The following is a 26,288-nucleotide window of genomic DNA, read 5'->3' on the forward strand; positions in this document are numbered from 1 at the left end:
GCGTCACGCTATCTTGCTGTAGAAGAGAAGGTAGCCGTAATTTGCTACACCAGCTAGATATCAGAAGCTATTTTATAGCAAAGAAGTGAATGATTTAGAGGATAAATACCTTCAACACAATCTTAGCAGTTTACAAGTTCGCCACATAGCTAGGGTTCTAGCTAGCCTACGTATCCACAGTTTATGAATGGCTGAGAGCGGAGATCCATCAGAGCCCGGACCGAGCGCACCTTTAGTAGCTAAGCCAGACCAGCGAGCGATTCAAGGCGGCCGATCTCACTGTGTGTACACCAGGATGGCGTCTTGTTCACTGCCTGGGCTCGAGTCACTAGGATACTCGCTAGGGAAGACGCTTGGAAGTGGAACATATGCGAAGGTTAAAGCTACTTGGTCTGCCAGACACGACAAGATGGTACGGACATTATTAAATAATTCTTTCTAACAGTTTAATAATAACAGCTGGCAGTGAGCCACGCCTTCTGCCTGTCCGCATACTTATTATTGAAGTATAAATAGCTGTGTGCGTGCGTGTGTATGTGAGGGCTATGCTGGTCATTAGATGTTATGTGCAGGTTGCAATGAAGATTTTAAACAAGAAGGTTGCATCTAAGGAATACCTGACCAAGTTTTTACCCCGTGAGATGAGGATCCTCCAGATGGTCAGACACCCACACATTGCTGAAGTGTATGAGATAATAGAGACCGAAAGACACACTTACTTTATCATGGAGTTAGCTTGTAATGGTGACCTACTAGACTACATCAATTCTCGACACTACATACCTGAGCCAGAGGCTCGTTACATGTGTAATCAGTTACTCGAAGCAATGGAGCACTGTCACTCCCTGAACATTGCTCACAGAGACCTCAAATGTGAGAACATTCTACTTGGTCCCAATCTAGACATCAAACTTGGAGGTACTTAATACAACAACTGTGGCTTAATGAATTATGCATTTCTTTGTCCTTTAGATTTTGGTTTTGCTTTGGATCTCTCATTGGACCCAGCAAAGACCCCATGTGGATCCTACTCATATGCTGCTCCTGAACTATTCACTTCTAAAGGGGCAACTTACGATGGAAAGAAGGCTGACATCTGGAGCATGTATGTGGGCACACACACACACACACACACACACACACACACACACACACACACACACACACACACACACACACACACACACACACACACACACACACACACACACACACACACACACACACACACACACACACACACACACACACACACACACCTTCAGTTGCCGTGCTAGCATGGTCACGCCTACCCAGTGAACCAGCACTTGGACACCTGTGCGCTTCAGGCGCTAGGAATCAGCACAGGCAAATCCTCCTGGGGCAGGACTAGTAACCCGCAGGAGACTGCACAGGTGAAGCTGTGGGCACCCAAAGTCCCAGCTGGACCTTCACCTGCTGTGTGAGTGTGAGACATGGACAGTTGGCATTTACTTCCCCATTTAATACCAGGTATCCACTGATGCTGGGTGGGCTGCTTCCTCAGTTGATCCCAGGCCACCAGGTCCACATTTAAGGCCAGGCAAACTTGATTAATTGTTTCTCATCCCTGCCTGCATCCCTTTTTACCCCACTGTCTCTAATTTCATTATTGCTGTTATCATGTAATCACATGCATACGTATTTTGATGTTAAGAAAGCTGGCTATCATTTTACAGCACAGAAAATGTCACCTGCACCTCAAAACATAAGTACTAGTTCTTAAAAGGCTTTAGCTAACCTTTAGAGTAACAAGACGGCTTGATTTGGAGTACTTTCTTTAATATGAATAATGAAAAATGACCTCCCGCTGCATGGAAATCCGAATTTTTGTGGATGAGAAACAAGTAATCAAGTTTGCCTGGCGGCCTAAACAGCTGGGTAGACTGTAGTAAAGTTTCTTGCTCAAGGAAACGACAACAATATTAATTTGGCGTAACCAAGCATCAAATTGGGAACCTTTCGATTACCAGGCCGATGCTCTAACCACTTGGCTATGCACACACACACACACTACAACCACACACATATTATACTACAATACACATGCACACACTATACTACACTATATACGCACGCACCCACACTACACCTATACACATATTATACTACATACACACACTATACTACACCACATTCATGCACACACAACTTGAAATCCACTAACTCACACAGTGAAACCTGTAGCTAGTGTCAGGAACATTTGCTGTTTGAGCAGAAAGTGGGATTTTTAAAAGCTGCTACTAAATGGTCCGGGCAGCTAGATACCTAGAAAATGCTTTTGGGTGTGAAGACAGACAAAACACTTTCATGAGACTATTTTATAATATTTGTTATGAACTCTTAATTGAAAAAAACATCATGGTATTTCTGTTTCATTTGTCTGCATCAAAATACTGCAATGTAGATAAGATAGCCAAGTACTCTAACTAGAGTAAATATCACATCAGTCTGTACTTTGTAGAAATTTAGTTTCTTGTCAATTTACCACATATAGGGGAGTGATATTGTACGCAATGGTGTGTGGGCGATTACCATTTGGTGATGACAATCAAATAAAGAAGACTCAAGCCCGAGTTCTCTATTTCAACAGAAACATCTCATCAGGTAAACAACTGTTTTCAGTGTCATATGCACCTGTGTGCACTCACATACATGTGCACACACTATGCCAGCACACAAAGTGCAATTGCAGAACATACCCAACAGTCAATATGTTCAGTTCCACTACATGCATGTACAAGCATGTCATTTGTTCCATAACAACACATTGTCTATACTATAGATTCTCGGCTACTACTACATCAAATGTTGAATGTCAACGTCTCAGAGAGGATCGATATGCTAGGTATAAAGCATCATCCCTGGATGGCAGCCACCATGGCTAAGCCACAGATGCTAAACAATGGACCCAAATACACCCGGGAAAACTCTATCCCTACCCAAAGGGTATCCGAGAAGCAGCAAAAGACGCCACTGCCCCAACCTTTCCAACTAGGCACTCCCAGTATCTGTGGAAAGAGAGTTGCTGAGCCTGACAACACTCCAGGAGAGAACCCCAAGAAGCCAGGAATATCTGAGTCTGCAACAACATAAGAACACCAATCACACAACACTAACCTTTTTTTAAACCACAAAAAATGGTCATTTACCCCATGTGCTGTGAAAGCGTGCGCGTAAGCAAACTATTTTCCATAGTTACGCAAAAAAATCCCCTTACTATTATTAACACCTATATAAAAGTCCTTGGTAGACAATTAAGGTACTTTACCTAATCTGGCCGGTGCAATTGCGCCACTTATTTACGGGTGGTAAAATGAGCCGTAGCGATCCTAGTAAGAAAAGAAACAAGCCACCTCCTCAAGAAATAGAGGCGCAAAAGGCAAACCTGATTCGGGCAATAGCTTTAGATGACAACGCAACAGTTCTCACCATTATTCGTGATAAGTTTATCGGTCCAAATGCCGAGATACCTCAAAGATTTGAAAGCGGTGTTACGTTTACACTAACTCCGCTATATGAAGCAGCTAAGTTGAACAGGCCGGAGATATGTGAGTTGCTATTACAATGGGAAGCAGTTCCTTTCGCACATCCAGTATATAACTTATTTCCTCTACACTGTGCGTGCAATGAAGGACATAACAAAGTTGTAGAAGTATTCACTCGTCACCTCACTACGGTACAGCTGAACTACCGTACTAGTAATGGCGACACTCCTCTACACATTGCCGCGCTCCGCGGCCATTTCAGTTGTGTTAAAACCTTAATGTCTAAAGGAGCGGATGCTACTATTGTTAATCAGAATAATAGGACTGCAGCGCAAGAAGCAGAGCAAAACCAACATTATCAAATAATCGAATACCTCAATTCATTCATTAAAGAAAACCAGAGTAAGTGGTGTTTTAATGGTATTTTAGTGGGTTCGGCCAGCATACTTGTACCTATACAGTCTAATTAACTTTACTGCCATGTGCTTTTAAAGTATTGTCTTGAACACCATCTATAGGTTATCTTAGGGTCTGTACATGGGACTTTTACACTTGTATATCACACCTGTCAGGTTTAAGGTGATATGATACTTGTTTATTGGTGTTAAGGCGTCAGCAACCATGCATGTAGATATAGTTAATTGCATGCAGTTTTATTTTCTATTTCAGTTTTTACTAGATATCGCTGGGAAGCCTGTAAAGATATTAACTTGGGTGTTCTAGATCTGTGTGATTTAGTTATACTGTTTGCAAAGGAAGTATTATCTAGTGTTGTGTGATGTTATAACCAAACGGATACACGTTGCATGTTGTTATGAAGTCATGCTGTTATAATCTGTAGCTAATCCAAAGCAACCAGCAGTAACTAAACAATCTACTACATTTAATGGAAGCACTAGTGATGAATTTGTGTCTGGATTTGGAGGAACAACTTCACAGTCTAAAACAAGACCAGTTAATCAACAGTTACGGAGGCTTGAAACACAGGGTAAAACAAAGTCAGATGAATGTTTTGAAAGGAAGAGTCCACTTCTTAAAACAAACTCTGTTGAGAGTCCAACATTTCCTCGAAAACTGCATGATAATGATTATACTGCGCCTTCCAAGCAGCGAGTAAAATTAGACAAACTATCAGAACACTTGTTTACTTCTCTCTCTTACCTTTCAATAAGCTCACATGGTCAACAATATAAAAATCCCATGTTACAAGCTTGTAGAAAGATGTTCAGAGATTTCCATACAGAATACTGTCTGACACTAGCGCAGTATGAAAGCCTTATGGATGTAACTTTGCCTGTGTCTCAAAGCTACATTGAAACTACATCAATCAGGCTTAACAGGGCTGGTTTAACAGGCAGAAAAGAATGGATAGTTGGTATCGACTATACAACACCTGATTTTAAACCGCTCAACCAAAAACCTGATGGAAAAAGAGAGGGTATTTCTTCACTTGTTTTTAAAGTTGGTCTACTTAATCTTGACATGCGAGAAAAACATGGAGTGACAGTTGTTGTAAAGGTAGGTACTCCTTATGCAGTTTTGTGTATACACTGCAAGTTTATCCTAATGCTTTTGTAGTGAAGTCCCTTGACAATAATGATGTTTAGTATGTGGTTATCACTTTCAGTTTGACTGAAAGGAGTGCGGTTATAATTTGTTAGGATCACCGAAAGCAAATTTTCAAGTGATTATAAGTCCCGATTTGATTTGTAACTCTAAGTCACAGTACCTTGAAGCCCCTTTAAAAACTGCAGCAGCTTTCATTTGCAAAATTAATACATTTAAAAGAAGAATTCTTTAATTGTGTCTGCCAGTAATGATCGAGCTGCAGGTGTTCTTTGTTTTGGTTTAGCCTATGAACCACAGGGGGAACTTTTGGCCAATATGATAAACAATTTAGTTTGGCTATGTGGTTTGTCACTTATTACACTCAGGGGAATAACTTCTATCACATAACTCTGTATGTTTTTCTCACAGATGTTAATAAATATAGTTGACTTGTCAGGAAGTGAAAATTTGGAACAGAAGGCCATCAGATTCCAGAACAAGCACTGGAATGAATACTCCATTCAAGCATATCTTCCTCCTCATCCTAACTGCATGCCACTTGTTCACTATTACATTGGAAGTACACACGACTTTGAAGAGCAGATCAAAGCCTTTATACCTGAAAGTCACATGCGATCTTCCCAGATTGCTCCTACAACTACCTTTCTTGTAATGCCCGCATGCAAGCAGACCTTATTGTCTTTTGTTCGCGAGAAGACCAAACAGAATCCAATCTCTCCTTTTGGAATAAAAGAAGATTACATTTTATGTATTATAGCACAGCTATTACTATGTGTGGCACACCTGAGAAGATACGATATTGTCCACAGAGATGTAAAGGCTGACAATGTGTTTATTTTAGAAGATGGCTGTGTGATGCTGGGAGATTTTGGGCATGCTAAAAGCCTCAAATCTGACAGCGGATCAAGGATACCCTTCAGAGATAAAAATGAAGCAAGAGCTGGGAATGCTCATGCCTGGAGTCCTGAACTTCACGATCACCATCGTAATGATCCTGTAACAATACCATGCAAATATCATGATGAATTGTTTGATAAGAGTGATGTTTATGCCATTGGAAGGATGATATATCATCTTTTCTATAAAGGACAAAGCTGTAACTTTCCTAGTCATGATAGCGGAGATGTTTATTACAAACATACAAAAATCCCTGCTATACCTAATTTATCAACTACACTGAATGCTTTGTTAACTCAACTAGTTCGTAGTCAACCAAAGAAGAGATTCACGGCATTAGAAGGATCTAATGTTGCATTTGTCATATTATTTGAAGAAAAATTGAATAGTGTTGTATCACTAGATGATTGTCACAAATGGATTTTCGCTGAGAGCATGGAGATCTATCTCAATGGTTGTAAAGAAAAAATATCTGGTTGTAACTTGATGTCAGCTATGTTGTTCAGCTTCTTGTCAACTACAACTCCCGCTCATCTTTGGAACGCTATCCAGTTTGTCAGGCGTTATAACACTTAAAACACGTTTGCTGTGCATGCAAATCATTTCAACTTTTTTATGAGTTTTTTTTTTATAAATCATAGTAGAATTATGTACATTATTAGATACACACAAGTACACACATACAGTATATATGTATTGTAAATTATAATAGTTTTAAGGTTAATATTGTTGCTGTACAATAATAATAAGTACTGGTGATCTATGTACGTATTAAGAAGTAGATGTACAAGGATTATAGACTTGACAAAAAAAGAAAACAGAACACGTTTACAATAACAAAACTACAATGTCTAAGGATTTGAAAAAAAATACACAGCCCTGAAACCTGTACTACATACAACACATGAGTGATACTCTGCACTAGATACTCTTCATTTTATCTTACACACAACAAGAAAGAAGCAGTCAATAAGTAAACCATTAACATCATATCAGGGAATCTTGAAGCTGAAGAACCTTTAGGAGATTGTGTAGGTCCCACAATGGAGCTTTTATTTGTAGGTAGTTGTGACGTAGAGACGACTGCTTGTAGTAGGTGAGACAGCAGTGGGCTGGACAAGTAGAGCGGGGACTTATTGTTAATACAAGAAGTAATGAGCACGGCTTCTGCATTGCATACCTCAACCTAAAAAGGATAACACGGCAACAGTCCCTAAATACTAGTCACACATGCCATGCCACAAGTGTCCCTACTTATGAATACCTGTACAATACTGACCAGTATATTAATGGTTCTTACCATCATGCTAGTGGCATTAGCTTTAGTGGGAACAGATAGCACCACAAGTGTGCCGTCCAAAGCTATGTGGCCTAGTACAGTACATTCAACCTGAGGACAAGCAAGTTAAAGTGATATTTTGGATATCATAAATTCTAGCTTACAGTTGATAAGCGGCTGTTTAATTCTTGAAGGATGTCTTGGACAGCAATTTGAGGGAGTTCGAGATGCTGAGCAGTGCGGTGCAGATGGTGAGTATCAATCAATACCTCAACCATACCACCTGTTAAGAGTAACAAGACTAAATCATGCTGTAAACAGTTAATCAGTATATGCTCATGTGCACCAGGTGTAAGTGTGTGGCATATGGTGTATGTTAAGTACTGTGTAAGTCAATCTTCTTACCACAGACAGGACAACATGCTCCAGGGGGCACCACTCCATGGCCATCACAGTTTTCATTGGGTAATTTAGGACACACGACATCTTTACAATGCTCGGTGGTAGTTCCACGACACACACCCATGTAGTTAACTGCAACGTGGTAGCTATTTGCATGACACCGGCTGGTATAAACATTGCCATCCATGCCACAAACAGGTCCAGAATTCTTGCAGTCTTTCTAAATACGAGAAACATACACTCTGTTGATACAGCAGGCTTCTAATGACACGCAAGGTCACAGTACAAAGGAGATTCGACATTACAGGTAAGTGAAATCAAAAGTTTAACATAGTCCTTAAATGCAAGGGACTTCCTTCAACACAGTATCAAAAATTTAACAAGATTCTTAAGAAACATTAGCTCACTGTAGATATATCAGTTACATCTTTTCCCTTAGGAAGAAAGGATTCTAATGAAAGACACCAACTTATTGTAGATTTCATGAGAAAAAAACAGTCTGAAGTGGGCATTTACTTGATATCTTTCCTTAATTTGAGTTTCCCTGGTAAGTACTTGTTAATTAATTAACATGTTTCTTACTGCATGCAGCCACCTAGCATTTCACAAATAACTGATGCAAACCCCCAAGTCTAAGAAATTATGTAAGAAAGCTAAAATTAGCAGCAAAGGGCATTTTCACAGGTTTCTGATCGTTTAGCAAGTATATGAGGTTGCACAAGCCAAATTGTTGCAGTGCTAAATCAGCACTGTTATGAAATAATGTGTGCAATAAGCAAGGTGTCTTGTGACCTCTGACGTCATCCACAACAAGGAAGTGCCAACTGGTTACAGCTGGGATTCCCTGCCCATACAAACTACACTGAGTTCCCACCATTTTAAACAAAGAAGTACTACTATATCAAACATCTGTGATGTCTAAGTTTTTCTATGGATTTAGGGAATTCACCTAAATGGGTGGAACTATGGAATTCCCAGCTTCTATACCACAAAAGTGAATGTTACTAGGAGCCATTTCAACAATGGAACTTAATCACCTGTAAATTATTAATAGAACATGAATACTGCAGCACTAGACACATTTTGTTCAATGTATAATTGTGTATGCTAGCAATATAGGCTCTGTAGGCACAACAAATAAACTGTATCACAAGCAGGTAATAATCCTGACTCCTGTATGGCTGTCAGTAATAGACCTGTCAATTATAAGACTGTGCAAAGTGTCATACTGTGGTCACATGTTGTGCATCACAAGGACGATGAATGTCACAAGTTTTATGTACTTTTTAAATATGCACTGAATACTTAGAAGAAAGTGGATGACATTGATGATACATTACATATCTATATTTTACCTCGCAGAATCCTCTGTAAGCTAGCTGCTTGTTGTGAGTCAGCAGGCTACAAAGATGGGCATGCACTAGTCCTGATGTATCACACACGGGCTGAGCTTCAAGTGTACAGGTGAAACGCTCTGTCAAAAATATATATATAAACAATTTACACCAATCCATGGGGGTGTTACGCTATGTACACAATCGATTATGGGAAAGTACTACACACACACACACACACACAAATAAACTGTGTCCAAATATATAGCTCTACCAAATTCTAAGTATGTTTTGGAGGCACGTAGAAGCTTGCCAAAATAATCACACTTAAAACAAACATCCTGTTTTCAATATGAAACATTGGTGTTAAACCACAAACACAGAAGAAACACACATACATAGCATAGCCTATTAAGTGCTAAGTTGCTTACCACAACTATACTGGGCACAATTGCCTGACTTCCCCATGCACACTCGACGATCCTCTACACACCTATGTGAGATGGATTGACATTCAAAGTACAAACACACACACGTAAATGTGAAACATCTATATACAGTACACACTCCCACATGCTGTATATAAACACACCCACACATCAACACGCATATTTACATGTAATATATGCACACATACACAAAATCACTACTACACTACACCACACACACTACATGAACATACCTACTCACAAAAAATGCTTTACATACCTAGTTCGTACAGGACAGGTATGGCGTTCACAGGCGGAGTAGTTAGCACAGAACCCAGTCCTCAGTTGGTCCTCCCTCCAACCCTGACACACAGCAACACATCGACTAGGTAGCGTCTGTCCATTAGGGGCACACACTGGATTATACTCCTCCATGGAACAGTTGGGACATAGTGGTACTGAGAGAACATGAGGTAACACAGTGACAAGGGGGCCAGTAAAATGAGCAAAGAAATAAAATTCTTATAATAAATGAAATATAGTTAGGCTATCAGACCTAGTTACCAGAAAACCACACTGTATGTCAACACCATTAATATTAATTCTTTGTTTACTCACAAATAACAAGAAAATCATTTTGTGCTCCAAGCCATTTCAACAGATATAAAGTGTTCGAAGAGAGGATTCTATAATTGACACCTTTCATACAGACCAAGACCATTTGTAATCATACATAAATCTTTAGAGTCTAACTGTTAGCTTTTAGCAATGTCTTTAAAAGCCCTAATCAAATATTCTACTGACTAACTTACTAACTTAGGAACTACATAACTAACTGATGCCTTCAGTCATGCACAACTTAACTATGGTATCCAAGTTCTAGGACATCATTAGTTCAGATACTTGTACTATTGAAAGTGTAGTTAAGTTCATTGTTGTAATACTTTATCTAATCACACTACAAGATACCTTCCCTTTTTGTTTCAAGATGACCCACACTTACACATCAGACAGGAAATGACAGTTCAATACAGTAACCTAAACAAAGCAAAATAAGGCAGCATCCCTAGACTATGAGCTAAAACATGAACTAATTTAGCTCAATGATATCAAGAGTGATGTTTACCTACTCCAATGATCTGGCATCTCCAAGAACCAAAAGTGGCAACTTCACCTTATACTACATACACTAAGCTGATATCACCAGTAACTTCCTCACAACCAAATATGGTATCATTTGATTGTGGGAAACCAGAGGCAATTAGTCTTAAATGATCCAAGGCCCATGTGAAAAAGTACCAAAGTACCACATACTGCAAAGTGTCCATTACAGAAGGGTACGTTCCCTTATATATACGCTATGGATGGTTGTCAGTGGCCATTTGATAAATGTGAGAACTAGTGGTGATTGCCATGTGTTGCTCATAACAAAAGTATAAATCTAAGTAACAGCACTGTACTTTTAGCACTGTACTTTTAGCACTGTACTTTTAGCACTGTACTTTTAGCACTGTACTTTTAGCACTGTACTTTTAGCACTGTACTTTTAGCACTGTACTTTTAGCACTGTACTTTTAGCACAAAACTTTGAATGAACTGTATTGAATCCAGATGTTTAATTGAGCCTTTGTCTCATTCATTGGTTTAGAATAACCAGTGGCGAAATCTTCTCAAGCATTACATAGAATTTACATGGGTTCATCTTACTCCCCTTTATACTCCACAATGAATGTTGTCAAAAATGTTATATGCTATCTCTGTCATGAATTTTGAAACAGACTGATTGTAATTGTGCAATTTCTGAGAACTACATCAAAAGAGTCAACCCTGTTCTTATTAAAAAGGCCATAGTGTCTGGGTAGCTTCTACATGGTCGCTGCAAAGAAAAAAATTAATAGCTTTAGCAAGTTACGTACATGGCTAAGTTCAGATAGTGATCTATTTGAGGAATTACTAACTCCCATATTAACCATTTACACTTTGTCAAGTATGCACATTCTCTAGTAGGGAGAGTCCCCCTGTATGCCTGATAAAACACGCCCAGTATCAAATACACAAAACTGCAACAGACAATGCAATATTCAACAATCAATTTGCACACATTGTCACTAACAGGCCAATTTTCTTTCATATCATACTGAAAGCATTTTTTTTACAGAAAAACTTGTGATAGCTTAGTAGGGTTGCAAAATGCATTTCGCCTTTTTTATTTATAGCTATGCCCAACTGCTTGTTGTGCACTTAGTTATGGTACACAGTTATGGGCAGCTAGGTGCTGCATGTTTACACTCCTGAATTCTATATTGCATAAAGTTCAGTGCTTGAAGAGACAATGGTATTAAGGGAGCAAGAACTCAAGAATAGTCTGAGTCCTAATTGAGACCATGCACTATTTTGAAATCCAGACCGTCGCTTATCACATACAGATTTCATGAGAAAATGTACAGTATATTTGTGTCTGCCATAGGAGATTATCATTTCAGAAGAGTGAGGAAGAAATCCCTTAAGATTACATGACAACTCCAACAGTGGAGTTCTTACCAACACACGTCTTGTTTGAGCAGATGATGTTGCCGTAGTTACAATAACATGATTGACAGTCCAGCTCAAATGTCTCTCCATGTTCTGAAAAAGAGTATAGACAAAATTAAATAAATCACACATATAGAAATAATACACACTAAAAATGCATGTATACTAAGTGACTGCTTTATTAGAATACTAGCTACTTAAAAAATTTAAAAGGAAGTAGGGATCGATATAATATACCGTATAGCGGGTTTTTCTTGCAGACAAATTTACTTGCGAACATAAAGTCATGCGACACTTAATCTCGCGAAGTGACAAATTCGCGACATCAAATTCCTTGTGCGAATTTATTACTCGTAATAAATGTTTGCGTAGGAGATGGAAAGCAATGAAATTTGTTCTCTTTGCCGTGTTTCTTTGTATCTATGCTTGTATCCACGATGAATTGATGCAGGCACCTGAAGTTTGCCAGGAAATGGGAGGGCAGCCGCGTTCAGCGATGTTTGGTGAAGAAACACGTGTTGTGTAGGGGAACCAGCAATAAATGATCAGCAAGCTGTTGTGTACAAACAAGCATCTGGTTTGTTGTTTCAGTTTTACAGGCGCTAAAAACCTCGTGATAAACAAAACTCCACAATATGTTGTCCAAAACGCGAGATTAAAGTCCTCGCAATAAAAACCCGCTATACAGTACATGCTACAAAAAGTAAGGAAACAAGCTTTAAAATGTTACAGCTGAAATGAGAAATGATCCACTGGATCGTTCAGCTGTAGCCAGACAACAAAAAGTAAGGAAACAAGATTAGATGGCTACTTGCTAAAACGAGACACCTACCTTTGGCTAACATCTTGAAATGAGATCATCAAATTAGCTAAAAGTAGTGATTTAAATGTGTCTCATTTTAGCAAGTAGCCATCTAACCTTGTTTCCTTGCTCTTTGTACAGTTTTTCAGCTGTAACATTTTTGAGCTTGTTTCCTTACTTTTTGTAACATGTGTATTATATTGATCCCTACTACCTTTTAAATGTTTTTAAAAAACAGCTAGTTTGTTTACTTGTTATGCCCAGCTAGCTAGCTAGCTATATTACACTCCTGCATACCGTACGTAAGGAAATTTTGATGTCAAAAAAATTTGATGAATCAGTTTAATTCGTCAAATTTAAATTCGTCAAATGTTTATAAGCATACAGGTTTTGTCTACAATTTCTTGATTTTCGTCAACATTTTATTAAAACAACTATACAGCGTTAATAAATGCTAGAGATGACTTCTCGACTACTAACCTGGTCTCTGGTCGTACGGCACACTTTGTTAAAATCACGTGTTCAGGCAGTAATGCGTGCTGCAACTATCCATTATCCATTGTGAAGAACAAGAAAGGCTTGAATGATGAACAGCATGGTGAAGTGGACAAAGCATAATTGAAACAACAGATTCGTGAATCCACCATCATCATCTTGCTGTCAGAAATTTCTGGAACCATACACCTCGCACTGCCGGGTCTTACGGCAGGCAGACTTTTAAAATGCAAGTATAATTTTTTTTTTTTAAATTCACTGTACATTTAATCATTCGACTTTTCGCTTTGCATTACAGCAGTACTAATGCATTCCAGGTGGTTTTTTCAGGTAAAATTTGTTCCAAGGCTGTTTTTAAAGTGCAAAAAAAATTATGAAGCTGTATGATTTCTTACTGATCCTTACTTATTAAGTACTACCATACTTAATAATATTGTGTGTTGGATAGTGGTGGACAGCGCTGACTCCTAGCACCTGAGTAATGCATAGGTGTCCCATTGTTGGCTGATAGGTGTTACCATCTAGCTTGGTACTCCTTTTGTGTGTGTGTGTACGTGCATGCGTGTGTACATGTGTGTGTGTGTGCGTGCGTGATTATTATGTCATCCTGCCAGCCTCCTAAAAGTAGACATGGTAACAGACCACTTCATAGTGGTGTGGTTAATAGTAGCACACCTGTTCTTGGCGGTGCCATGGAGGGCAGGGGTCTCTTGGCTTGGTCTTGCAAGCCAACAAGAGGGAATACACTACAACTTCAGGCCTCTAATGTAAGCATGCGCTCTTCTTTTGTCCAGGGCCCACAAGTACCTACCTTCCTGGGGGTTGTCGAAGTCTTTTTATTGGTTACTTAGTATCACATGGCCAGGTGGATAGGCAGCTTCTATTAAAGTCAATGGACAGACAACTCTATGGGGCAGTGATGTGTGTGCATGCACATGACATACCACACAAACACATCACTACATAAGCTAACATAATTTCTACAAGGAGGTACTACATAACCTATACTGATTTCCATATTTGGACAAATGCATCAACTTAAATTGACAGGCATACAACTACACTACACTACACAGTCACAATCCCTAGAATAGTACTAGCTATACAACTGTATGTTAATCTAGTTCACCAATGACTTCAGTATAATAACACTGTTGAGGCTTTACAGAGTATAAAGGAAGCACAGTATATGTAGAAACAGTAACAGAATCCACACCCTGCAACAGATTGAATCACTGTACCACCACCCAACAATGGTATGTTAATAATAGAATATATTACATACATATATGGTGCAATAGTACATAATGGTAGCCAACAGTATCAAACAGTGTGCTAGTGATTGATTGGGATGGCTACTTAATCAAGCAAAGACATGATACAGTTAAGGCTAATGTTACAGTTCTGGCATCGGCAAGCTGATTTCCAACGGCAACACACTTATTTGTGCCATAATTTTCTTGAGAAAGCTGCAAGCTGCAGTTAATCAGATTCATACTACTACTACTACTACACTTCTACAATAACTGTTGAATACTTGGTCAAATAACACACAAAACTGGACCTATTGCCATGTCAAAATTATCATTTTGTGTAAATAAACAATTACTGAAATCTGTGTGTTATTCTACACTATCATTGGACATAAAAACTGAACGGACTGGGAAAATGGACTGGGAAAATGGACTAGCAAACGGACTGGGAAGAAATTGCCTGAAAATATTTTTTGGCCATAGAAATACACTGTATAGCTGCTATAAAGAATATAACATGTAACAACAACCTGAAACAAACCTCTGAACATGATGTAGAAGTGTGCTCAAGCTGATATTAAGTCCTGTGCTTAAAGATAGTTTGAAATTAAGTTTATTTTGTGTTTAATTAAAAGCACGCACTTTCCAACAAGGCAAGACACAAGTTACAAGCCTGTTAAGACACATGTTACTTGGATTTTGTGGTCTGGTTAACTGCTGCAATTAGTTTGATGGCTCCTGACAGGTAGGACCATGTCAGCTGGCAAGGCACCAGCTACTACAAATACAGTCTGTGTTATTTTGTTTGTTTAAACTTGTTTACAACACTAACGGACAACTTCGCTGTCACAGGCACTCACACTGGCAGACTGGCATTCAGAGGTTTGTTTAAGGCTGTTATGTGTTATATTCTTTGTAGCAGTGATATAGTGAGTTCTATAGAAAAAATTTTTTTTCAGGGAAGTTCCTTCCAGTCCGTTTGCGAGTCCGTTTTCCCAGTCCATTCCATGTTTTAGTCATGTCCACAATCATTTATCACAAGGTAATACAGTTTGATATTCTTGGTTAGTATTATATAATCTTGATGGTATTCATATGCCATCCCACAAAAAAAACAAAAAACTGCATACCTACATATATGCAGAAGTGCATGTAGGCACAAACACACACACACACTACTATTATACACACTTACGATAAACAGGTCCAAAGGCACCATGAACAGTACAGTGGTCCTGGTGATGACAATGATTCCCTAGACCAGTACCTGTAGACTGAAGGGTGTAGGAGTCATAGAGACACTGGGAGTTACACTGCACATAACTGGTACAGTTCTCATCATCAGGAAGTTGAATCTGACAAAATAAACCACTCCATTAAAACACACTCAACGCGAGCTTTAAAAGATATGCTCAAAAATATCAACTTCTAATAAATACTTCATGTCAATCTTCTAATTACTATGATACAGCCATAGCAACTCACCTTGACAACAGTGTTGTTGGGTACTATCACACTAACAATATCATGGACATTGTTACCAAGGGAACAACCGGGAATGCACTTATATGGTACACACTCCAGATCATCAGGGGAGCATTTGTTGATCAGGCACACCTCCCCTCTCGCACAAGGATTGGAGCTACAAGGCTGCCGGACTGATACTGAGGGCGAATAAACACTCTCTCTAACACAAAGTTAGCATGGGAAATACCATTATTGAGAAGCATTGACGTTAATGTACGTACTTAAATTATTGATCATACGGTAAACATGGTATTATTAACTCTTGCAACAAAAGCACAGCCAAATTATTTTCTTTGTGCCAAAGAATTTTGGGTGTAGAATTAGAGACAAAATAACAATCACATACATACTTTGAGAGCTGTCAGAGATTTTATCCACCAAAAAGAGTTATTGTTTGGAATATTTCTATAATTTGAGCTACAAATAACAATTGTCAACTTAATGCATAGCAACCAATTAACTTTCAATATTAGTGAGCCATTGTGTCAATCTACCATTCTTAAAATCAGTTGTTTTCATTAACACAACAACTTGTTATCATAACATTGTACCCACAGCTCTCCAAATCACTGAACAAGTGCTGTGAATTAGTGATTGAGTCAAATGACTGGTGACCATGATTCAGCACTAGTCTCATCCCCAGCAACTACGTGCTCGATAACGCAAAGGTTACCTGGTGATAGTAGTCCAAATTCTTGGCCCAGGAAGTGCACATTAGTAAAGTACATACTTCACTTAGTTGTTGGCTTAAGGTGTTCTTTGCTGCTGATCATTGTTCTAAGTTAAATGTCAAGAAGGCTTTCATACATCAACTATTCATAAGATACGCCAGCAACTTTTATAAAGTAACACTCCTTTAAGCGGCTGGACAGCTTATCATTCAAATGTAAGCATGAATGAGCACGTCTGTAGCACTAGGACCAAGAAAATCACCAGGCAAACTTCACGTGATTGAGCACATGGGTGGCTGGGGACGAGACAAATTCAGCACACTCTTCCTTTCTCTAGTAATAGTCAGTCTTTCGTCTTGCCATCAAATACACTATTAATGAGAAAACTTAGAAACAACACTCCACGACGAAACACTACAAGCCATCTCTTCTCATTGACCAGCAGTCATCTATGGTGGCCGATATTGAAGCTGTAACTACAACACAAACTAGAAACAGATAACTCTTCTTGATTGATTACCAGTCTTCAACTGATAATGGCAAAAATCACTCGTTAAAATATAACAAGTTATCACAACTGAACACTTGCCAGTAATCCAGCCAAGCCCAGATTCTGCTTAAGAGTTTTCATGGTACTTCAACTATGCTAATGGATTTTCTTACGTAACAACTTGCAATCAATCACAAATTAATCACCCAAGCCTCCCAAAACATAACTACTCCCACAGTCAATGTAATATCAATGAAGTCTTAAAGAAAAATCTTCATAGTGTGACATAAACTGAAATGTACAGTAGATGGTGCATTACAGCGTGCTGTAGTGGCATGTCGGTATGTTGCATTGTTTTTGTGTAGCATTTAGTATCTTAGCATGAACAATATAAACAAACAATATGTATGCAAGAATTGTAGAAGAAATGCACAAGAATTGTAGAAGAAATGCACAAGACACATAATGTAATGTACTCAACACACACAACACAGGGACAGAACGGATGAACAGATATGAACCTGGTTTATGGCTGTCAGTGTAGTTGCTGAGAGGCAGGCAGTTGTCATCAGAAGAAGACGACAGTTTATCACAAAGTCTGTCCACATGAAAGCCTGTTCCACACTCACTAAACAGCTTAATACAATCACGTCTACATAAGAAATGTCAATCCTTCAATACTCAGGCAGAAAATAGTATTCACCACATACAAGCATAAAATATCAATTACCTGCAAATGAAAGTGGATAGTGTGACAGGATGACAAGGCTCAGTGTGATAAAAACAAGCAAGTGCCTACAATAACATATCGACATGATTAACTTAGCAACATTTACTAGCTACCAAAATAAACGTCACACATGCACACACACACACATGTACATGCGCATGCACACATGTGCATAATTTAAAATAGCTATGGAGACGTAGCTACAATGTATGCACTAAACCCACTAAACAAACACAATGTTAATGTTATGTTGCATTGGCATTTTATATGGAACTTTTAAGCCCCATGTTATTGATAAAGCCAGTTCCTTCTATACTGGATATGTATGGGATGCAGTCAAACAGGTTCTACAGTGGATGAACAGGTTCTATGGTGGATAGACAAGTTCTATGGCAACAAATAGTTTAAATGGGATTATATGGCAGATTTGGTGGATAAACAGGTTATATGATGGAAAAACAGGTTATACATATATGGTGAATGAACAGGTTCTATGGTGGATGAACAGGTTTTATGGTAGTAGAACAGGTTTACAGACAATATTTCAGCCACCCAATTGATACAGTTGTCCTCAAGTTTAGGATCCAATAAACAAGATGAAGTCACAGATCTAATACAACAGATTTAGCAAGTAAAAATATATACCAATAACACTTTGTCACCATTGAATTTGAGCAATGAATTTACCAGTGACTGACTGTACAAGACAAATAGTTCCCAAGCCAATGTCTACGCCACATGTCCAAGATATCTTTGAAGTATGGGACTTCTATCATATCACATGACACAGTGGTATGCTATAATAATAGTCTCATTGTAACCACACTCTAGACATCATTGGTGACAAGCAGCATAACTCCCACTGTTAGAAAATCTGTCTGTCAAAGTGTGTAGGTAGCAGGCAGAGTCAACATATAGTATGTCAACACTGTAGATACATCAACAGATGGTAGTGTTGTAACATTAAATGGTATGAATATATCAAATACAGAATTACTAACAATTGTTGAATCACGTACTGCTATAATTTTTATAACAAGAATGATGACAGATTTCGATAGAGGTCTTGGGTGTCAAATGTGTAAAGGAGGTCCTTTTCAACCTTTTACACATTTTGATAATCTTTATTTGAGTCTTAACGTACAGTGTACTTAGCTTCTCCTAGTTTATATAAGCACCCCGTATCTTGTAAAGCCCCCCTGCCTTGAACTTGAGTCCTCCGGCTTGCATTAGAGTGCTCAGTTTGCAGTGTAAACATACTGTGTACAAACAATACTGATGGCAATAAGCATTTATCTTAATGAAATAAACATTTAAAGTTATGCATTCAACCAAATGACGACACAAGGATAAACAACATAACAGTAAACAAACACATTAGATGAACAACTTGACACTTTCAATAGATGCACATATTAGGTGCAATGGAATGAACAACTCGATACTTTCGATAGATGCACAATACACGTTGGGATTCTCACAAAACAATAACATCTCCATTACAAGTTGCTACGTACCTTCCACATGTCAGGCAGACACTTGCTAACATCTTTTATTGATACGACGCTGTTCAAGAGCGTAAAGTTTCGTTCATCTTGCCATGTATGGTACTGATTTTTTGCATGCCTATCTGAGGCTTGATTACACTGACGGAACAGCTCATTTGGTCTGTAAGGAAAGTACAGCATTCAAGAGCATGGCCTTATGGAGAAATGCCTATATTGTTATACCACCTATAAGGAGATTCTCAAACTAACGTTCATATATACAACAACACAATGCACCTTAACAACCACCTATTATTCAGCAAACAACTAAGAGAACTTCACAATTTTGATTACTTTGATCAATCAAGTGGCCATTAATCAGTAAAACCTATTGTTTAATAAACAAGCTTGCCAAAAATCTCAACTTGTAACCAATATTATCAACAGTTGGAATAACCCGCTTTGTAAAATATGATACTCTCTGCAGGCCAATTTGTAACACTGAACAATACATAGAATAGTAGCAGAATACGTATCATTCCACTGACCTGTTGTTAAAAGTACTGCAGAAAGACATATCAGTGCATCCCAGCTTGCAGGAGTAGCTCACTGTTATTCAAATAATTTAACACATGTAATTACTTTAATTAATGCTTACCATCGGCCAAGCAGCTTGCTAACTTCCACTGTAAGAAAAAGAAGAATATTCTACGTAGTTTATCACCTCAGGCACATAACGACAAGCACATACTCAACACCATGATTATGAAATTGTCTGAGAATTGATGACTTAATTAATTAATCAAATGCTGTAGTGTGTACTTTAGAGTTGTGAATTTCAATACAACTAGTCCCCTGATCACAGAGAGCAAAACTTTATTGCCTACCCAGTGAACCAGCACTGCACTACTCAGGTACTACGAGTCAGCGCAGTAGTAGTGTGGGATATATCCATGTTGCAATAATTTTTCAATATTGTATCGAATTTCAACTTTGCAGTTGCTGATTTTGATATTTATCAAATCATCAATAATTATCAATATATCAAGCCATATTTCGATAAAGCTACAGCATTTTGGTATGTGTATGTGCAATCACAACAGAAATGAAGGCCAGTTCTATGCAATTTAGCTATTTCAAAAGCTTAGTTTCCTGGTGCTACGCAATGATTTTAGTTTAAAAAACAACAACAACAACAACATGCATTTAAAGCGTATTAGTAAACAGTGGCCACCCATACAATAAACCAAATATCAAAATATCAATATTTCATCAACATTGTATCAATCAAAATCCTAATATCGCACAGCACTACAGCGCAGGCAAATCCTGGACAATTAGTTCACAGGAGACTGTACACACACACACACACACACACACACACACACACACACACACACACACACACACACACACACACACACACACACACACACACACACACACACACACACACACACACACACACACAATCAGTTTAAGGTGTGTGATTTGATACAGTTGCTAGCCTAATCCAATCACACTATGGAACACACACCAATAATTTCATTAACACTAAAAATCTCATTATCCACCACACTGAGGACCAGAGAATCACTGTACAATAATATAGAGCAGTGGTAACATGAGACACTAACAAGTGCACAACAACAGCAGTATCACTGTCAATTATAATACACAAAATGTACAAGTGCATGCACCAGCCAGAGAAAGCCAAGACACATTAAAGATTTCACTCATTCATCAGAAGCCATTACACATTACAGGCCAATCTTTTAGCCCAGTCTATCAATGTTTTCATCTGCTTTTATACAGTTCAAATATATTACAGGGGGATATGTTAGCTAGACCAGGAGTTACGTAATTCCTGGTTAATGTGACAAACGGTGTCAAGTTATAGATCTGGCTACAACAACACTACTCAACACCAGTGATAACATACTTCTTCTGGTCGATGAATACAGTCTCCCTCCACAGCTCTCCATGACTCGTCCACTGTATTGTCCTCATAAAACTATAAGAGAAACACAAGACACACGAGGATGACAATATTACCGTAGTAGACACATCATTCATAACAAAGTTGAAGTCATTTTGTCCCTTTATGGTAAAGGCACAGATTTTTTTGCTTCGCAGAAGTTTTCTTAGAATTAAATATATAGAGTTTGAGAGAGACTGCCGATCTGTTCATATGCAGACACAAACAAACAAACAAGTTTACCATAATACAATTTCTCCTGCAATAATCTGACACTGCACTTTGACAACACCTTCTACGGATCAGATCAACAGCTACAAAAACAGCACACAAAATCATTACAGCAACATGCATCTAGTATTAGATATATTAGCACAGCATAGCACACACTCTCTGCTACAGAAATGAAATAGCTGGCTGGTACAATATTGTGTATTGGGTACATGATCAAGTTAATAAGCAGACAAGAAATGATGAAATACCAGCTAACACACCATATAGGGGCATCCACAAGAACACCATGTGGTCGTTAGTATCCCAGTTTCAAACAGGATACTTGTTGTATGAAGTGGGTTATTTATTTCTGTTGCATTTAGCACACATACTTATGCCAAATTTCTATACATATTGTAACAGTATACATGCACATCTTGTCAACTATGTACAATTAAGCTACCTATGGGATCAAAGAACTGTATAGCTTGAGGTCACCTTACCATGTACACCTTTGCGACCTACTAGACATAGCCACTATACTGTACTGAAGTGGTTTTACTAAAGAGCTGAGCGACCATTATGGAGAATCTATACAGTACTATCTACATATACTCACGTTGCCTGTTAGGTGGTACTGGAGTAACAGTAGGTGTTGGTACACCCAGGAAACAAGTGAATATCGGCCGATCCTATAACATAACAGATATTATATACACAAGTATACTAAAATGACCCAGCAATATACTCACATGTCCACACAGACGAACTAGCTCATTGTAACGTTCCTCCTCAGAACCATTAGCTAGCAAGAGCTGCATAAGCAAGAAAAAAAAAGTATATAGCAATAAAAATATACCAACATTTGAAATTGTATTATATCACCATGGTAACATACAGGATATTGACTGCAATTAGTTAACCATTAAATTGAGTTAGCATACAAGACTGAGTATCGGTATGACAGGTGTCATGTGTGACCAAAAGTGATACAAGTTTGGTCTTTTGTTATAGTTGCTTTCTGTTATAGTTACTTTCTGTTGCTTACCCTCTGACAATCCCATCTACAGCGAGTGCTGTTAGCTTTATCACAGCATCGGTAAGCTATAGGCGAGCAAATGAGAACAGTAAACAGATACACATACATAGACACAAATACACACTATACACTGATGGACAAGGTACTTACCAACTGGTGTGACAGGAGGCAAACCTGCGTGTGATGGAAAAAAACAGATAACAAAGGCAAACACAAACACACATCAGATTTTACCACACCAAACACAATGAATCAAAGGGACATATCTTAGTATACAAACAAGTTTAGCTGTTGTATATGCACTTGATATAAGTATGTACCTGTATGTAGGTAGGAGAAAACTCACTTAAAAAAAATTTTTTTTTGAAACTACACTAGTAACTTGACACCGCAGCATTTGTGTACTTATACTGTGAACTTGTATAATACCGTACACACAAACATGCAAGGTAATGCATATACAATTTTAAACACACATGTACGTGCACACGCACGCACATATTATCACGCATGCACATATTATTCACAAGCACATGCACTACCAAAAATATAGAAACTAAAACGTATATAAACAAACACTGCTGTTAATTGAAGAACAACATTTACAGACTCACATATACACAAAACCTCTCAACTATAAATTCCACACATACAACAGGTGGTTTCTATATAATACATAGAAACCAATCCCCCTATGAAACAGATGGAGTCTAAGAGTGTAATGGAATTCAGATATCATTAAGGAATGCCATAAAATAATATTATCTACAGTGCATCAGTCAACTGTCACTATTTAAACAAACATGCTACTAAAAGCATTCAATATGCTACTGATTTGCTGTTCCCAGAATATGATATCAACATGTTTGAACTATACAATATAATAAAGTAATGAATGTATGGGATATATGGTACTGCTAATAAACTATATTAGTGCATACACATCACTTGTTCTACACTACAAACAATGAAAAGACTTGGGCACACTCAAAGACTACACAAACCCACCAAATCTGTACCACACCCAAAGGGTAATTGAACCTCTAGTAATATCATAGAAGTATCACATAATATAGCACAAACTATTAGAATTGAATCAAAGTGAAGGTGTTGAGTAGGCTGAACCTTTGATTCTGCCAGCCACAAATGCCCTCCAATTTTATTTGTTTGATCTCGTCCCCACAGACATGCCAGGGATGTTATCACCCAGCTAAAATGGTGTTGGTAGAGAGGGTGGAAATGAAATGAAACCTGCAACACCAATATTAACCTACCCACAAGGAACAAAGAACTTCACTTTGACCTTCACAGAACAAAGGAAACCAAAAATTCAGCCACAGTAGCTAGAATTAAAAATCAACAAGATGTAGGGCATCAAGTCAAAAAATAAATTTTCCTATCCTATGTTGATTGTAGCTATTGTAATATTCATACCCAGATCAGATAGCTGTGAGAATGATGGAATGTTGTCTAGGCAGACAGCAAACAGACTCCTTCACAAACTAGCCAGGACATTTTTACTAGATGAGCTGAAATTACACCTAATTTAGACCCTCCTACATCATGCAAGTGAAAATTGACCTTCCAAACATGGCCATAACAAATTTAATATAAAGACGACAAAACAAACAGTAGCCATTTTATTGTAAAACAATGGAACTTACTTGTAGCAGGATACTCAGTAGTAGGGGTAGCATTAGTAGGCTGCTCTGTCATACTGAGAAAGCCATGGATACACATTTCATACTTGTCCTAAAAGGAGGGAAAAAGTGGCTTCAATGAAGCAGGCTCAACACACCAAAACATTGACATTAATTTGGACAACGATGCAAACACACAGAACTCTGGTTGAGAAGAAAATTACAAGTTAATGATATTAGTAGCCATTAATCTGCTGGAAATAATTCTTGAATATTCAACTATACACTCAAAATATAAAACTTACAAATATCATCTCTGAACAGTTTCTTAAAACAGGATCCAATACATCACCAGTGGCATGCATCTGAGGATGGGAAACACATCCATGTCACCAAGGTTGGTTGGACACTGCTATTATATCTTACCATAGCACAAATCTCAAAACACGTCGCCTGTTCAGAGTACAGGTAACAACATGAGGCAATGCCTGTTAGCTGATTATTGTTGCCAGATCCATCATCTAACAAGGGAAATAATTTCCATTTGACCATGGTGCAAAAGAATTGAGGAAAGAAAACAAGATGAGAGCACAGCATATTGGCACAGAGAAATCTCGACATCAAATTTGAACAACAAAGTTACATTATACAGGAATAAGATGAACACAATGGTGCTATACTGTCACACACATGAACGTACACACTGACAAAAGAAAGCTGTATGTTACTGTAAACAAGGTGGTCCCTATCAAGTGAAACACTGGGTCACCTACACTACTCAGGTGCTACAAGTCAGTGCTGCAGGAGGTCACAAGTGAGGCCTGGGGAACAACACACACACACACACACACACACACACACACACACACACACACACACACACACACACACACACACACACACACACACACACACACACACACACACACACACACACACACACACACACACACACACACACACACACTCTTAGATTAGATATTGGGAATGTAAAATACACCACCATAAACTACAACAAGGTTTAAATATAAACTACACCAAGGTTTTAACAACCACCAGTAAGTGCAACTCATCAGTACCACATCATATCCTATTGGTGTATGTCACTATGTAGGGCAGTAATGCTTCCTGCAACTAAAGTGCTTCCAATTTCTCTTTTAGCAACACCACCAACACTGACATACTGTATAGCTTACGTTCTGGTAGAAAGATAAACAGATTTATTATAAGAATAAAGAAATTCCAGACAACAGTAACATTCCATTACACCATGATCACTAAAATGCTGAAATGTGACCATTAAAATGACCAAGATGTGATATGCATGAACTAAGACAGCGTATCGTGTGAATGTGTTTACAACATTTCCAGCCTAACAAGCTGGAAATACTGTCACTGAACAACACACAATAACACATTGCAGTAAACAACAAGTCAAAACAAACAAACATTGGTATACCATCTACAACCACTACCATGGCCTGTATATGGGACAGCCAGAAGGATTTATAGATACTGCTGTGGTGTGAAGCTTGGTGACACATCAAATACTACATTATTGTAGAGTGGAGTAGAACATGCAAGACCCGTGAAATTGGTTAACAATTTAATCACCCAGGTCTGTCAATAATTTGCATTCTAAAAACCACGCGCCACATTCAGAGTAATGCTGTAGTGTATTCGATGTATATTTATGCCACCATAATCCACTCTGTGTGTGTGTTAAGAAATACTACTAGTTCATATACTAACCAGTTTGTGCGTCTACTGGACTTCGGCCGATAAACCACAGCGCCACGAAAACGAACAGACATAGTCGTAGATTCGCCATCAACTCAAGGTCACAGGGGTACTATGTTTCCAATGTATAAACGCTTCGTCGATTCACAAATAATGTGCTAGCGAAGACAAAGTTTCCTTCGTATATCGTAATAGATCACGTAATCTTCCCACTAATTCTATTAATGTCTAGCCTCCTTTGAAACCATGTGCGTGTATGCGCATGCGCTTCACGTA

General features: G+C 38.3%; 3 protein-coding genes across 3 annotated transcripts; 2 read left to right on the top strand and 1 right to left on the bottom strand.

Moving 5' to 3' along the window:
• The first annotated feature begins 187 nt into the window (after positions 1 to 187).
• On the top strand, positions 188 to 3,153 carry LOC136248289 (testis-specific serine/threonine-protein kinase 3-like). Its single transcript, XM_066040087.1, has 5 exons — positions 188 to 412; positions 573 to 918; positions 973 to 1,105; positions 2,516 to 2,625; positions 2,804 to 3,153. The coding sequence occupies exons 1-5, from the start codon at positions 188 to 190 to the stop codon at positions 3,112 to 3,114; spliced, it is 1,125 nt and encodes a 374-aa protein (XP_065896159.1). The 3' UTR covers positions 3,115 to 3,153.
• Positions 3,154 to 3,278: 125 nt separating this feature from the next.
• Positions 3,279 to 6,750, top strand: LOC136249192 (uncharacterized). Its single transcript, XM_066041146.1, has 3 exons — positions 3,279 to 3,908; positions 4,348 to 5,024; positions 5,484 to 6,750. The coding sequence occupies exons 1-3, from the start codon at positions 3,335 to 3,337 to the stop codon at positions 6,546 to 6,548; spliced, it is 2,316 nt and encodes a 771-aa protein (XP_065897218.1). The 5' UTR covers positions 3,279 to 3,334; the 3' UTR covers positions 6,549 to 6,750.
• LOC136249191 (reversion-inducing cysteine-rich protein with Kazal motifs-like) lies at positions 6,554 to 26,263 on the bottom strand. The gene is made up of 25 exons (XM_066041145.1): positions 26,025 to 26,263; positions 24,699 to 24,793; positions 24,578 to 24,637; positions 24,297 to 24,384; positions 22,783 to 22,806; positions 22,642 to 22,697; positions 22,346 to 22,408; positions 22,213 to 22,285; positions 21,624 to 21,694; positions 21,345 to 21,416; positions 20,061 to 20,088; positions 19,951 to 20,011; positions 19,433 to 19,583; positions 17,916 to 17,980; positions 17,707 to 17,837; positions 15,983 to 16,161; positions 15,693 to 15,852; positions 11,957 to 12,040; positions 9,696 to 9,873; positions 9,419 to 9,480; positions 9,009 to 9,127; positions 7,657 to 7,873; positions 7,416 to 7,534; positions 7,273 to 7,362; positions 6,554 to 7,158 (listed from the first exon to the last, which is right to left on the bottom strand). The coding sequence occupies exons 1-25, from the start codon at positions 26,101 to 26,103 to the stop codon at positions 6,910 to 6,912; spliced, it is 2,574 nt and encodes an 857-aa protein (XP_065897217.1). The 5' UTR covers positions 26,104 to 26,263; the 3' UTR covers positions 6,554 to 6,909.
• Positions 26,264 to 26,288: the final 25 nt, after the last annotated feature.

The sequence above is a fragment of the Dysidea avara genome, chromosome 3 (genome assembly GCF_963678975.1).
Source record: "Dysidea avara chromosome 3, odDysAvar1.4, whole genome shotgun sequence".
In the NCBI taxonomy this organism is placed as follows: Eukaryota; Metazoa; Porifera; class Demospongiae; order Dictyoceratida; family Dysideidae; genus Dysidea; species Dysidea avara.

Coding starts and splice junctions, on each gene's coding strand:
- LOC136248289 (XM_066040087.1), top strand. CDS start 188: ATGGCTGAGAGCGGAGATCCATCAGAGCCCGGACCGAGCGCACCTTTA. Junction 919..972: donor TCTAGACATCAAACTTGGAG/GTACTTAATACA, acceptor TTTGTCCTTTAG/ATTTTGGTTTTGCTTTGGAT. Junction 1,106..2,515: donor AAGGCTGACATCTGGAGCAT/GTATGTGGGCAC, acceptor TACCACATATAG/GGGAGTGATATTGTACGCAA.
- LOC136249192 (XM_066041146.1), top strand. CDS start 3,335: ATGAGCCGTAGCGATCCTAGTAAGAAAAGAAACAAGCCACCTCCTCAA. Junction 3,909..4,347: donor ATTCATTAAAGAAAACCAGA/GTAAGTGGTGTT, acceptor TATAATCTGTAG/CTAATCCAAAGCAACCAGCA. Junction 5,025..5,483: donor GAGTGACAGTTGTTGTAAAG/GTAGGTACTCCT, acceptor TTTTTCTCACAG/ATGTTAATAAATATAGTTGA.
- LOC136249191 (XM_066041145.1), bottom strand. CDS start 26,103: ATGGCGAATCTACGACTATGTCTGTTCGTTTTCGTGGCGCTGTGGTTT. Junction 20,012..20,060: donor AGCAAGCTGCTTGGCCGATG/GTAAGCATTAAT, acceptor TTTGAATAACAG/TGAGCTACTCCTGCAAGCTG. Junction 7,363..7,415: donor TAAACAGCCGCTTATCAACT/GTAAGCTAGAAT, acceptor GCTTGTCCTCAG/GTTGAATGTACTGTACTAGG.